The sequence below is a fragment of the Macaca nemestrina genome, chromosome 1 (genome assembly GCF_043159975.1).
Source record: "Macaca nemestrina isolate mMacNem1 chromosome 1, mMacNem.hap1, whole genome shotgun sequence".
NCBI classification, from domain to species: Eukaryota; Metazoa; Chordata; class Mammalia; order Primates; family Cercopithecidae; genus Macaca; species Macaca nemestrina.
Window position 1 is genome coordinate 55,550,646 of NC_092125.1, and position 15,065 is coordinate 55,565,710.

The following is a 15,065-nucleotide window of genomic DNA, read 5'->3' on the forward strand; positions in this document are numbered from 1 at the left end:
TATTAAGTGATGAGAGTGATGGTTTGATGTAAAAAGGAAGAGTAAAAATAAACATCAATGAAGTAAAGTCTTTCTGAATTTGTAAATAATGTTCCTTAGTAAGTTAAGAGGAAATAAGTGATCTTGAAAACTCTAGATCAGCAGGCCTAGCACAAAGTAGGTGTTCAGAGGAGGTATACAATCTCGAAAGCTGTAAAGCAGCACAACTAGATACTGGTTGTGTTGAACTGAATTAGACAGACTGTCCATTATGGTATGTCCATTCTGTTCACATTGCATTAAATGCATTAAATGCTTATTAATGCTAAGTTGGGGTCTGTTCTACAATTTGACTAAAGAAATCTGCATATTAGATTTTAGAGAGAATATGAGAAACCAGAACTGATCCCTTTACAGAGTGCTTTCGCTGAATACAGATTAAGAAGTTTAGTGTCTATCTAAAAGATCCCAGAAACACAGTAGTTTATATTTCATTTCCTCATTGTTAATCAGAAACTACATAAAAACCCGTCCAGTGGCAACACTCTACCAGGCATTCTAAAAGACTGTCTCTCACTGAAGTGTGTTAATAGGTAGAAGGAAGGTCTTGTATTCACAGGAAGTCTCATTATTTAACTGTGTTTATATGTAATATGTCTGTGAACTGTTAATACTTTTAGCCAACTTTTAAAGACAGTTCACATGCCAAGTAATTACATCAATTAAAAAATTTTTAAATACATTGTTTCATTTATTTTTTTTGGTTTTTAATATTTGGAAATGCAAATTCTACCAAAGACCCTGCAGTAACTTTTCAGGACCAAGAGATTATTGATCAGTGCAAATACAAGTTTTATAAGATTGTTAAATAGTATTCTCAAAACAAGTCAGTAACCCTTTGATAAATGGTAAGCTATTTGCAATTTCACTTTTGTTGACACGGTTTCAATATTTCAACATTTAAAAAGGTTTCTTAATACATGACAAGTCTACTGTATTTTCAATAAGACACAGAATTCAGTTCCTCTCACTAACTAATGTGAAGATGACTTTTCTAGCTTGGATAAATAATTTAAAATGCAGTACTGAAGAAAAGAACCATATTATTTTCAATCACCTTAGTAAATTATGTTTTCAAAAAAATATATAGCTAAGGATTAAAATATTTGTTAGTAAAATAATTATAGCTGCATTTTATTTCTCAGATTTACCATATTAATATAGAATTAGCATAAATGTGTGTACATGTGGAATCATACAAGAGTAGACAGAGTATAAAAATGCTTCTGGTGTTAAATGAATCAAAGGTCTTAACAGAAATTGCAATTACATTTTGGTCTCAGAATCAAATAATATTAGTTTTCAAAAGAATTTACTATAAATGTCAAAACCACTAATAAAGGCAAAAAGAGAACAGATCTGTGAAATAACTGGTATTATATTCAAATGTTAGAAAAGCCATAAAGAACTTCACAGAAGGCTGAAAAACATAGTCCTATTTTATAATTAGTATGGGCGCACAGGCCAACTTAAGATATTTATGTATTATTCTAGTGTTTTATGTTAGGAAGACATGGTAGGAAATATAACAATGTGTAGCAGATACAAATCCAGCTCAAATTATAAGATCCTATTATACCCCCATAGTTAGAGATCTATTGACATTTCTGAAAATTCCTTTCTCTTGGGGGACTTTAATAGGCAGCAGCAGTAGCCCTACAAAGAAAAGACTGGTTTTTCCTTTCATCGACACCAGCATTGATCTCTGACAAACTTTAAAAGCAGACTTTTATTCAAAACCAGAAGAAAAGTGGCATTTCTTTATCCTAAGATTCTTGGAAAACAATAACAACTTGTCTACAAAAGGTAGGCCCTTTTGGAATAAAAAAATGTTGTTAATTTAATCAAGACCCCTTATAAACAAAAAAGGTAACAGGGAAAAACAAAGTCAACTAGGACAGAATATAATGAGGAAAAAATATTAATGATGTGATTACTGATGTAAAGTCTAGAATGGTAGTATTCACTAGATTTACTAAATGGAGAAATTAAGTTACTTTGTTTTTGCTTCAAGACATTGTAATAAATGACAGTCATTTCTGGCAATAAATTTGAAGAGTAAAATTATAACATTAAGATGCATGTCAACTTTAAAATGTCTCAAAATATGTACTGAACATGTTCACATAAAAAGATTATCTTCCATTATATGTTATTAATATACCAGGTATTGTTCAGCAGAGCTAAACATTTTAAAAATGAAGTCCAAGCAAGTTATTGAAAGGAAGAGTTGGCTTTGAATTATTTCTTTGATAGAATTATGTTATTGAATAATCTTATGACAATATAAATGTCTCAGTGTGTATTCTGTTGTATATTCTGTTGTGTTTCTAAAAGATACACTACTCTGAAAGGCGTTAAAATTTTTTTATAACTATCTTCTAAGGAAAGTACTACACAATGTCCGCTAGAGGGCACCCTTGTAATCTATAACTGATTTAAAACAAACATTTAATTATAATCAAATTTAACATTTTAGAAATTAGTATTATTTCAACAGAGAAACAAAAGAGAAAAATAACTTTCTTTCACATTAACAATATGGAGGGCATATTTTCCAAAGTGAACTCGAAGGATCAATTTTATAAATTATTGACATTAGTATTAATATAATTAGACTACATATGTCCTTGGAACGCAGACTGCTAAAATGTGTTTTCATTTAGGCAGTTTTTTTTTAATGGACATGTGTTAAAAGAAGAACATTCACTTAACTTATTTCAAGAGAGTTTATCACTTGAAGTTTTTTCTTTTTTTTTTGAGGCAGAATTTGGCACCATCTCGGCTCACCGCAACCTCTGCCTCTCAGGTTCAAGTGATTCTCCTGTCTCAGCCTCCCGAGTCGCTGGAATTACAGGCATGCGCCACCACGCCCGGCTACTTTTGTATTTTTAGTAGAGATAGGGTTTCTCCATGTTGGCCAGGCTGATCTTGAACTCCCGAACTCAAGTGATCTGCCGGCCTCGGCCTCCCAAAGTGCTGGGATTACAGGCATGAGTGACTGCACCTGGCCTATCCCTTGAAGTTTTATAATGTTTTCTTATTATTTTAACATTTCAGCTTGATAATAGTGTTCTCAATACTGAGCCAAATCAGTGATAAAAATAAAGATTGTCTTGCTTATCATGATTTGATCCAATTATTTGATTTTGTAAACATTTATTTTACAAAATAAACTATTCTTTCCAATTTTCTGCCCCACCCCTACTGCATGTAACAACTATTTTCTCTTTTTGATTTACGATTACTTTTTTTCTTGGTCAAAAGTAAGTGGTTACTTTCCTCTCTAAACACTGAGTACACCATTTTTCTCCTGACCAGTAAGGCAAACTATTCAACAGACGGTATTTTTCCAAAGATCCCAACAAGTATACAGTTTTCCTCAATCTATTACATCATCCGAACAAGAAACACTGTATTTAATTACATTCATTTTATTCCCAGAGTCCAGTGAATTAATATGAAGAATAGTGTTTCATAAATACAATACTATAAACCATACCCTACTAGGTGCAGACATCCCATCTTTTCTCATGCTTAGGAACTAAGTAATTTAAGACAACCTAAGATACTATCTTTTCTTATAAGTTTCACAGAAAATTTCATCTGCAGCATTTTAAAATATGACATTTATTATATATAAAAATAAACTATTTGGTTGCTCATTTTTTTAAAAAAATGCTAACATGTTGATATTTCTCTTAAGTCCCTATTCAATCAAAATATGACTTTGAAATGCTTTACTTGTAAGTCTCTGCATGCATAAAAGTATATATGACTTCTGAGCATATTTTAAAATATAAAAGTATGTTACTCATCAACTATAAAATGAACTCATAGCTATTGTGCTATGTTCCACAAATCCATTAGAATGTTTTATAAACCATTAAATACATAAAGATTCAAAAAGACAAAAAGTTTCATTTTTAAGTGTGATATTACCTTGCATAATGGATAAAAATATAAAATCACAAGATTATATTTTATGGTTAAAGCATTCTTATTTGTGCATTCAAAAGATAACTATTTATATCTCTAGTCTATATGTGACTATATTAAAAAAGTAAAATAAATGTCCACCAGTTTAATAGTGCTTGGTCTAACAGTAGATATTATGACTATTAAACATATTTCTATTTATAAACACTGTATTTGGGTAAACATTCCAAGTGAGAGTATTTATCAACAAGCATACTGCTTTGTATCACACTGCAAATGAAAAATAACTTTCCACTCATATTTTCTCATGCTGTTATTACATAATTAACTGGAGAGGTTGAAAATCTAAAAAGATTGCTATTTGTCCCAGACATGAAATAGTTAAAAGTGGTGTGTGTGCATGTGGGGGCTTAACAACAAAAAGCTTCAGTCCCCCACTTTCCCTAGGTTTTGTTGTGGTGATTTTGCCTTGCTTAGGGCCATCCATCTGTTAATGTTGACTTGTAATACAGCTAAGCTCTCATGCTTGTTCAGTAGCATAGTTGAGGTGTCTGTGAGTCTCATGAAGACACACAGAAACATACACATTATAACTGTTAGACTAAGCCACGCATGGCTAATATGGAGCAATATCTCAGATATATATATAAATTTTACATCTTATTTAAAGAAATTTCTTATTCTGAGAAAAGAAAATGTTAATAAATGTTTACAAGTAAACATTTTAAAACATAATTTCAGATTATAGCCTTATGTTATCTTATACTTTTTCACTAAGTCTCCAGTATTCTATTGTAAAATAAAACTGATGAAAGAAGGTAAGTACATAGGATTAAGACTGTTCTGCACCATGACCAGTGGTCGTATTCTCAATGGACTCACTGGCCCTGTTTTCAATAAAACCAGAGAAGGATCCTTTCCCTGGAGTCCTGTTAGGCTGGGGCTGCTGTTGGAACTGTCATCTTTACACAGAAGAGAAAAGGGTTGGGTTTTACAAATGTGGAGCCTAATTGGGAGATCTTCATGGCTGTACCCTTGACATTTATTTAAGCCTCATCAACAAAACGGGAAATAGCCATACTAATTAGCACACCAGCACACAAATTACTATTTGTTGGAGGGGACTATAGATTCATAATCTATTCTAAAGATAAGCTAAATACTGGAAAACAGGTTTAAAACACAATCTTAGAACTTTGTTCTTTTTCTTTTCTACAGCACACAGATTATAAAACTTCACAATGTTTTACTTTAAAATACATTCTTGGAATTCAAATGATCATAATCTCATTTTCATCTTTTGAAAAACAGATGAAAATAAAGTCTCTCACTGACAAGTCTAGCTGGAAACTGGAAATGTAACGTTCTTTAGACAACTGAGATCCACTTCTGAAATGAATAATCAAATGGACTAGGAATGGGATGAGTGAAGACTACACTCAATTTTACTCACAATAAAATGACATACTTAAGGTCTTATAAACTTATAAATAAGATAGTTCTTGGTACAATAAGTTTTATATTTCTATTCAAGTCACATACTGGGATCTATGGCTTAGAATGAAGATGGATAATTTTAGGAGTCCTAACTACTTTAGTGATTAGAGATTATTAGTGATCCTGGACTGTAACTACCAAGAGAGAAGTCAGATGGTGCCATTGCTACAAAGACCTAGAGCTCAAGATATATGATACAGTAACCAGAAACAAATAGCTACCGATTATCAAGTACCAAGTATGTGGCAGATATTTTATATACATTATCTATAATGCCTACAGCATCCTGGGAAAATAACTTTTATTATTATTTTACAAATGTAAAAATTAAGGCTTAGGAATATTTTGTTTTGCTCAATGTTAAATCCTAGTACCTTTTTCAAAGTTAAGCTCTGTCTGGCTCTAAACTCCATATCCTTATTTCTAACTATCCCTCTTCCACAATCACTCCATCCAACACAAAGGCATGATGGTAGTGGTTAGATACCTAAGTTCTAGAATCAGTCTGCCTGCTTTTGAATTCCTATTCTGCTATTTATTACTTGTAGAACTTTGGGCACATTTATTAATCTCCGTTTGTTTCTAAATCTGTAAAATGGGGATAATAATTCTTGCCCTGACTGGATTGTTGGAAGTTTTAAATGAATCACGTAAATACAAACATACACAGACAGCCTCACTGTTATTACAAAACTGTCCATCTTCCCTATGTCCTCTGAGGCTGCTCTAGTGAATTTTTCTATTATTTCAACTCTACAAAAATTTAAGTTTCAAAAATAGTAATAAGAACAAGAAAATTGTCTAGATTACAAAATCACAAATGTCCCTGCAGAAATTTGCCTTTAGGCAATTAAATTCACCACATAACAAATCTTTTAAGAGAATTTGGATACTTGAGCCAGTTCTAACACGACAGTGATGCTACTTGTCAGTAGCCTTACAGTAGGAAGAAAAGAGTGTATTTTATTTCCACTTGTACCTGTTTTCACCTTTTTTAATGAGGTTCAACAGCTAGTAAACTAAGCTGTCTTTGAGAGAGGTATTAATGAGACTGAGCATTTCAAATAATAAACAGCACAGAAGAGACTAAATGAAGAAAACCAAATTTCTGTCTTCCAGAACAAAAATCTTTGCCTCTGCTAGGTACCTCCACCAGAATGTGAGCTCTTGTGATGCTGAAAAGATTTGTGGATCCAAAATATCTACCCTGTTTCTTTGGAATGATTAGGTAATTCATAAGCAACTTTTTAAAAACCAAAACTTTGTGGATTATGAATCATGTAGCTGTGCTTTTCTCTTCATTTTGGCTGTGCAGAAATAGGCCTTAACAGCTCCTTACTACATTTAACATTTTCCCTGCCTTAAAACTTACCTAATTTTAATACAGTTTAATCTTTCTATGGTTCTTTGTAAGACATGAAAGTATTTTTGGAAATAGGTAGAATATAAATGAATAGACATTAGTTTCTCTGGTATACATATTGATAACTAGACTTTGCCTTTAACAACATCCAAATATTTCTAGAAATATTACATATTTAGTTGAAAAGCTTAATATGCACAGATCCCAATATTATTATACTTGGAGAGTTAGGGTACAAGAATTTCTGGATTTGGTAATCATCATAAGACAGTATGACCAGGGCTCTAGCATCAGCTTTCTGCCTCTTCCATAACATACTGTATTATATTTCAATTAAATCAATGGGGCTGGATTATATCCAGAAAAGCAAACCAAAGAAGCTTCTGCAATATCAGACTGCAAAGAAAAGGCAGCAGACTATGGCTGATGACTTTTGATTTCCTTGCCCAATGTGCAAATACAGTACCCTAAATTCATTTCCACTTGTAGCCTTTTTTCTGGCTCAATTCTCAGAAGAGAATTAAGGCAACATAAATCCATTAGGGTAGGCTGACCTTAAATTTATCAAACCCCAGATTTGTGGTACAAATTTCAAGCCTCCAGGCATTTAAAAATGCCGACTTGTTTTTGTTATTTTGCAAATATGACTTTTTGGCAAATAGCATTACAACAGTTCCCCCTTACCCATGGTGGATATGTTCCAAGACCCCCACGGGTGCCTGAAAGTGCAGTTAGTACCAAACCCTATACAAACTATGTTTTTTCCCATACATACATACATACCTATGATAAAGTTTCATTTACAAATGAGGCACAGTAAGAGATTAATAACAATAACTGATAATGAAAAAGAACACTTATAATAATACTCAGAACAGCATGTAATTTAAATTTTATGAATTGTTTATTTCTGGGATTTTTCATTTAATATGTTTTGACCACATTGACTGCAGGTAAATGAAACCTTGAAAAGCAAAATAGTGTAAAGCCATTAGAAACAGTAGACATCTTGTGAGATATTGTCACAGTCCTTAAAACCACTTCTCTGACAACTGCTTCCACTGTTCACCCCACTCACCCCTACTGCCCTTCCTGTGTCCTTGGTAACATGGTACTCTCCTTGCGTCTCTGGCTGGAGTTTATTGAACCAAAGATTAATGCCTGGTCCAAGCGAGCTGATTACATTCTTCCTTAAGAAATTGGATTCTAGAATTATCCATTTCTAGTGGCTGCTTCAACTGAGGGCCTTTAAGATCTGTGTCAAGGACACAGAGAAGCTGAGAAAGCCAGAATACAGAATGCACAATGAACAAATAAGCAGAAAGAACAGGCCAAGCATTAAAGAGGGAATGGGAGGGGAGGAGAGAAATGAAGGAACAGGGGAGGGGAGAGGGAGGAAGATGGAGAAAAGAAGAGGAAGAAGAAAAGGGACAGAGAGGGAGAGAGGGAGGGACGGAGGGACGGAGGGACGGAGGGAGGGAGGGAGACAGACAGAGAGTGAGAGATGAGATGAGATGAGTAGGGTAGGGAGAGAAGCTGATATTCTTCCCTGATTACTTTTTCCATTTCCTAGTTCTAATCCTACCAGAAGCCTAGATATATTCCTGCAATTAGATGTCCTAAAGAATGCCTTTATCCTTATAATAAATGGCTTGATATTATTTTATCTAATTTGTGAGTTTGCTAACACTGTTAACAACTAAATAATTAAAATCAAGGATTTGACGATAATTTCAATGTAAATGTACCCTGCTCTTTTATAAATAAACTGTTGGCCACCAATTGGCTATCATTTCAAAGCAGTAACAACTCAATATCAATTCAAAGAAGTAACATTAGTAATGCAAGATAGCATGGACTCTGGAAGCCTTGGGAAAAAAATGTTAAGGGTGAAATGTAGCAGAAAAAAATTGCAGGCCGGGCACGGTGGCTCAAGCCTGTAATCCCAACACTTTGGGAGGCTGAGACGGGCGGATCACGAGGTCGGGAGATCGAGACCATCCTGGCTAACATGGTGAAACCCCGTCTCTACTAAAAAATACAAAAAACTAGCCGGGCGAGGTGGCGGGCGCCTGTAGTCCCAGCTACTCGGGAGGCTGAGGCAGGAGAATGGCGTAAACCCGGGAGGCGGAGCTTGCAGTGAGCTGAGATCCGGCCACTGCACTCCAGCCTGGGCGGCAGAGCGAGAGTCCGTCTCAAAAAAAAAAAAAAAGGAAAAAAAAGAAAAAAATTGCCAGAAGGCCCAAAATTTAGCTCTTTGTTAAATACATATGTGAATCTAAAACTAAAAAATCAAATTTCAGTTATAGAAAAAAATGCAAGCAAAATACTAAATTGTAATAGATATTAGTAGGCGAAAAATGATTGGGCATATGAACTCTTAAAAATCTTGCTATTAAGATATATACAACACAGGCTGGGCTCAGTGGTTCATGCCTGTAATCCCAGCACTTTAGGAGGCTGAGGAGGGTGGATCATGACATCAGGAGATGGAGACCATCCTGGCTAACATGGTGAAACCCCGTCTCTACTAAAAATACAAAAACAAAATTAGCCAGGCTTAGTGGTGGGCGCCTGTGGTCCCAGCTACTTGGGAGGCTGAGGCAGGAGAATGGCATGAACCCGGGAGGCTGAGCTTTCGGTGAGCCCAGATCGTGCCACTGAACTCCAGCCTGGGGGACAGAGCAAGATTCCGTCTCAGAGAAAATTTAAAAAAAAAGGTATATACAACACACAGATATATTTACCTATTTATATAATGGGACACATAAAGAATAAAAAGAAACATATATACTGGGTATACACATTTCCTGAAACTCAGATATTTATCATTTGAAAACAAAAGATTGTTATTCAGATATTATCAACATTTGCATCACAATTCTAAACACATAGGTTTAACAAATTCCTATACAGCAAGTAGGAAAATCATGCTAGAATTCTTAAAGAATAAGCCCTACTCCTCTCAATTCCTGTTATAGTTATTGCTGTCATGTCTACTGTAAATCATAAAATGCTAATGAATGCAGATAACTGAATTAATGACAATACATAGTAGCCCTGAAGACTTAGTATAAGTATACACTGAATGGAACCCATTATTCTATAACGTTTTCCGTAACCTAATACAATTTTCTCTATCAGAATGTACGGTGTGAGGACTATAGTTAATAATACTGTATTGTATACTAGAAAATTACTAAGAGAATAGATTTTAGGTGTTCTTACTTTGCAAAAAAAACAGGTAACTTTGAGATAATAGATGTGTTAATTTGCTTGAGTGTAGTAATCATTTCATTACGTATATGTATATCAAAACATCATGTTATACACATTAAATATATATAATAAAAAAAGAAACTGTCTCTAGAAGTTAACAGAAAACAAAAACAGAAATCAGTAATGTATTCTGTAATTACATTATCATAAAAATGCTATGCCATGTTAAAGGAAAGACTTTAAAATTTTTTTTAGATCTACTTTACAGCATGGTGAATATAATTAACAATAGAGTACTGTACATTTCAAAATTGCTAAGAGAGCGAATTTCAAATGTTCTTACCACAAAAAATGTTAAGTATTTGAGGTGATGGAAATGTTAACTAGCTTTATTTAATTATTCCACATTATATTAATGAATCATAACACTACTTTAGACCCTATAAATTTGTATAATTATAAACAGTCAACTTGTAATGAAAAATAAATTAATTAAAATATGAGGAGCTAATAATTGTCACAACATGAAACTGATATTTAGGAAATGTGTTTCTCCAATATAAATCTTTTTTTTATATATATATCTTAAAGTATCCTATAGGTAACAAAGATCTCGTATTCTTTTTCACAGAAAATCTACTTGCCATGGTAAAGATATCCTAAATGCTCCAACATTAAGCCAGTAAACATTTTACGACAGTATTTGAGATGTTAAAGCTTGAAAACAGACAGGAATTGTGCATATTAGTGATGGGGAAAAAAACAACAGAAAAATCAAAATCAATAGCAAATCCATCATTAGTTCACGCATTATTAAATGTTCTCCAGTTAACAGCAGTAACAAGACAATGTTTCTGACTTCTGGAATAATTATTTTACTGAAGGGCTTATTCTAGAACAGACAATCACTATTGACTATCAGTATGCTACAATTATGCAATTCTAATGTGAAAATATCAGCCTAAAAAATAAATAAATCAGAAGGAAATACTCAGTATGTTACAAAAATAGTCCCATGAAGTCAGAGAATTTTTGTGTTTTCCTTTTATATATACCTGGTATCTAGAAAAGTGTCTGGCATATAGTGTTGAAGAATGACTGAATTAATGGGATTTTTTTTTTTTCCTACAAAGGCCTGGAGTTTCAGTACAGCTTCACTATCCTTTCCCATTCTTAAAGACTGTTAAGGTTTGAATTTTGTCCTCTCAAAATCATGTTGAAATTTAATTGCCATTGTAATGGTATTAAGAAGTGGGACTTTTAAGAGGTGATTAGGCCATGAGGGTTCCACCCTCTTGGGTGGGATTACTGCTGTTATAAAAGGGTGAGTTTGCCCCCCTCATCTCTCTTGCCTTTCTGCCTTCCACCATGGGATGACACAGCAAGAAGGACCTCATAAGGTGCCAGTGCCTTGATCTTGGACTTTCCAGCCTCCAGAACTGTGGGAAATAAACTTCTGTTCTTTACAAATTACCCAGTCTCAAGTATTCTGGTATAGCAGCACAAAATGGGCTCGAAGACAAAGACCCATGGAAGCACTTTATGGCCATGTATACTTCTGTGGCGCCTGGCTAACCAGGAAAGCTAACTGAGTGTCAGAGATAGGGTTTCACCTCCTTCTGCCACTGATCAGTTATGAGACTTATGGCAAGTCTTGTGACCATTCTAGCTATCAACTTTCTCATCTGCAAACCTTGGCAACTGTAATAAATGAAGCTTTGCAGCCACTTCCAGTTCTGTAATTTTGTAGCTAGAGTCCACTCAAGAATTCTTTTTTGAAGCTAGATTTCTAAGGATACGATTTGGTATACACCAATTTTGTTTAGTTAGAGCCTTCATAAATGCACTTCTGAAAAAAAAAACAGAAACACTTACAGCTATGATTCTGAACACTCTGTCACTTGAGATAGTATTTTAAGTAGCATATAAAAAGAAGCTTTAAATATTTATAGCAGATAAAATAATCTAACTTTAGAAAAGAATAGACTTATAGTACAGTAGTTCACATTTTAATTTCTATAGACTATTTTAATGGCCAAATACCCATGTATAAGATTGATTTTATTTTTGTAGTAAAGGAATCCTCTGATTTCCAGTTCATCTTCAAGATATCCACATTCTATAAGAATCACACATTCAATTGTCTTTTCCCTCACTGGACTATGAGATCTATGATGGCATGGGCTAACAAAGCATGTGGAGACTGATATCTGAAACATTTGACTCTCGATCCCCTTGTAGCCTTCCCAGATTCCACCTACTCCTCCCCTTGACCAATACTGCAGGTTTTCTTATAAATGGATCCAAATTATACCTAAATAATTTATTGGAATTATATAATTTGAGAATGTGAAGGGATGAAGGGTAAATAACCTTACTTACCTGAGCAAGCTTACGCTTTTCTGAGTTTCCTCCCTTTTCATTGTGTAATTTGTAAACTGGTGTATATTGTACAGAACTAGAACAGGTTCCATAATCTTCATCATTTTCCTACATATGAAAAAATATACCGGCAATTATTGTAAAGCACTCCTTTTATTACTAACGTCTTAGATTAATAAACAAAGTATCTGATACACATACAAGTAGCAAAATAACACTTCAGCTTTAAGTGTAAAAAATCTAAGAAGAAAATGCATTTTTCTATAATCAAAATTAATAAATTTAATTTAATAAGGTTAATGATCAATGATCTTAATTATATTAGAAATTTAATTTAATAAAAATAATTTAAAATCTTGGATTACTTTGAATAGTCGGAATAAAATTTATATAAAGATAATTTTTTATCACTACACTGGAAGTTTTAAGTAGTATGTTTTCTCCAAAGGTAAAAATTCAAAACATAACAACTGATAATAAAATCTGCAAGGATATAAATTAAAATCAACACACATATACACATATTTACATATCTGCAATATTCATAGCTTAAATATATACATAATCTTTTGTAAATTAAGAACATTCTTCATTTTAAAGTAATACTATTGGAATGAGACTATCAAAACAAATGATGGCGTTTCTGGATTACTTCTACACAAAAGATATCTTTAAAAAAAATCTTAGCATAAAGCAAGAACTTCAATTGTGATATCAAGGCAATTAACTTTATGAAAACATACATCCTGTTAAAGCATCTTTGAAGATTTCCATAGTTCTGTGATAAAATATGCAAATAGTAAAGAGATTATTCAGTGAATGCATACAGAATAGCAGATAGTTGCCAGAGGGCTTGTTATAAAAAAACATTCTTGAACAAAGGGCTAAGCATATTTCAAAAGTTATTAAAAACATAAATTTCTAATTTGTAAAGTATAAACTTCAAATTAATACAAGAATCAAGGTAAAAAGGAAAAAAAATGAATATGACATACCTTGTGTTTTAGTTTACTCTTCACTTCCTTTAGTCCCAGCTTTGCATGATTTTTTGCCTAGAAAATGATAATAAATGTGCTTGGCTCAGGATAGTTCCATTACCATTTAAAGAATAAGTATACAAGACCACATCTAATGACAATTACTAACTATTCATATGATTTAGAAAAAGAATAGATTATAATCTAACACTCTATTTTCAGGGATACACATTATCACTTACTATTTTATTACACCTAAATCAGTTGGTAAAACCATTAGTCTCTTCTTCGTATACAAGTATCATATGAAGGCTAACATTTAGCCTATGTTGTTTCCTAAACTATTAAGAACACAAAAGGAATAAACCCGATTACTAATGTTAAAACTGTAACAAACTGGAGGAACAGAGAAAGTACATCCCAGCAGCAAGTTATTTGGGCAGATGTTTAACTTGAAGAAACTTTGGCAATTTTACAAAGCTTTATTAAGCGCTTTTACAGACAGACACAGAATTTTATTAGCAGAGCCATCTTAATGGAATGGTATTTTATATATAGTTTTTCTGGTAAAAATTAAAAGTCATTTAACAATTTAAAGCTATACTCATGTTTCACAGGGAATCTGGCCACAGCATTTGAGTTTCTCACATCCTGCTGTGATTCCTGTGGGGTATAACTTAACTAAAGACAACTGGGGGCTTTCATGAAAGCCCTAGCCTTTGTTCCACTAGAAATTCCTACTCACGGCCGGGCGCGGTGGCTCAAGCCTGTAATCCCAGCACTTTGGGAGGCCGAGATGGGCGGATCACAAGGTCAGGAGATCAAGACCATCCTGGCTAACACGGTGAAACCCCGTCTCTACTAAAAAATACAAAAATCTAGCCGGGCGAGGTGGCGGGCGCCTGTAGACCCAGCTACTCGGGAGGCTGAGGCAGGAGAATGTCGTAAACCTGGGAGGCGGAGCTTGCAGTGAGCTGAGATCCGGCCACTGCACTCCAGCCTGGGCGACAGAGGGAGACTCCGCCTCAAAAAAAAAAAAAAAAAAAAAAAAGAAATTCCTACTCACAGTGGCCAAGGTGAAAAAGAAGAGAAAAGGAATTCATATTTATTTTGTTTCCTAAATATATGACTGTGTGCTTAGCATGCATTATCTTAGGTAGTTATCACAACAATTCTGTAAGATTAGTACTACTATAATCACATTTTAAAACAAGGATAGTGACTCAGGGAGACTGTAATCTAGCTAACTATCCTCTAATTCACTTGATCACACTAATCTTTTCAGATACTCTACAGAGTTGAGACTACTAGTGTCAGTCTTTTCCATGGTTCTATAATTCCATAGTGCACTGATTCATTTAAATAATTGTTGTCCTATGTCCTTCTCTGACTTCCTTCAGATTACCTGAAGATGGGATATAGATTCTCTCTATCCTTTTCAACTTACCAGTTTGAAGCTTAACAAAATGCATGTATTCTCCAGAGAAATGCTCCAAGCAAATGGCTTTGGTAATAATTTAAAATTGAGACCTAACAAGAAAGATGACTTTGAAAACCGCTTAGCCAAATAAAATATGAATTACACTTTGCTGTTATTCTTAAATTTATACAAGTGTGTATGATAACTCTAGTTTTCTTTATGACCCCTA

General features: G+C 33.7%; 1 protein-coding gene across 11 annotated transcripts in view; it reads right to left on the reverse strand.

The window, feature by feature from the left end:
• Window positions 1-15,065, reverse strand: part of LOC105484665 (DENN domain containing 1B) — a 321,512-nt gene that overhangs the window by 64,715 nt on the left and 241,732 nt on the right. For all 11 annotated transcript variants that reach the window (XR_011612370.1, XR_011612369.1, XR_989127.3 and 8 more), the window contains 2 exons: window positions 13,435-13,491; window positions 12,440-12,547 (listed from right to left, as the gene is read on the reverse strand). Coding sequence is in view for 8 of the 11 variants with exons in the window: in XM_011746499.3 (XP_011744801.2) it covers window positions 12,440-12,547; window positions 13,435-13,491 (165 nt within the window). In the remaining 3 variants the exon portion in view is untranslated. The remainder of the gene's footprint in view (window positions 1-12,439; window positions 12,548-13,434; window positions 13,492-15,065) is intronic.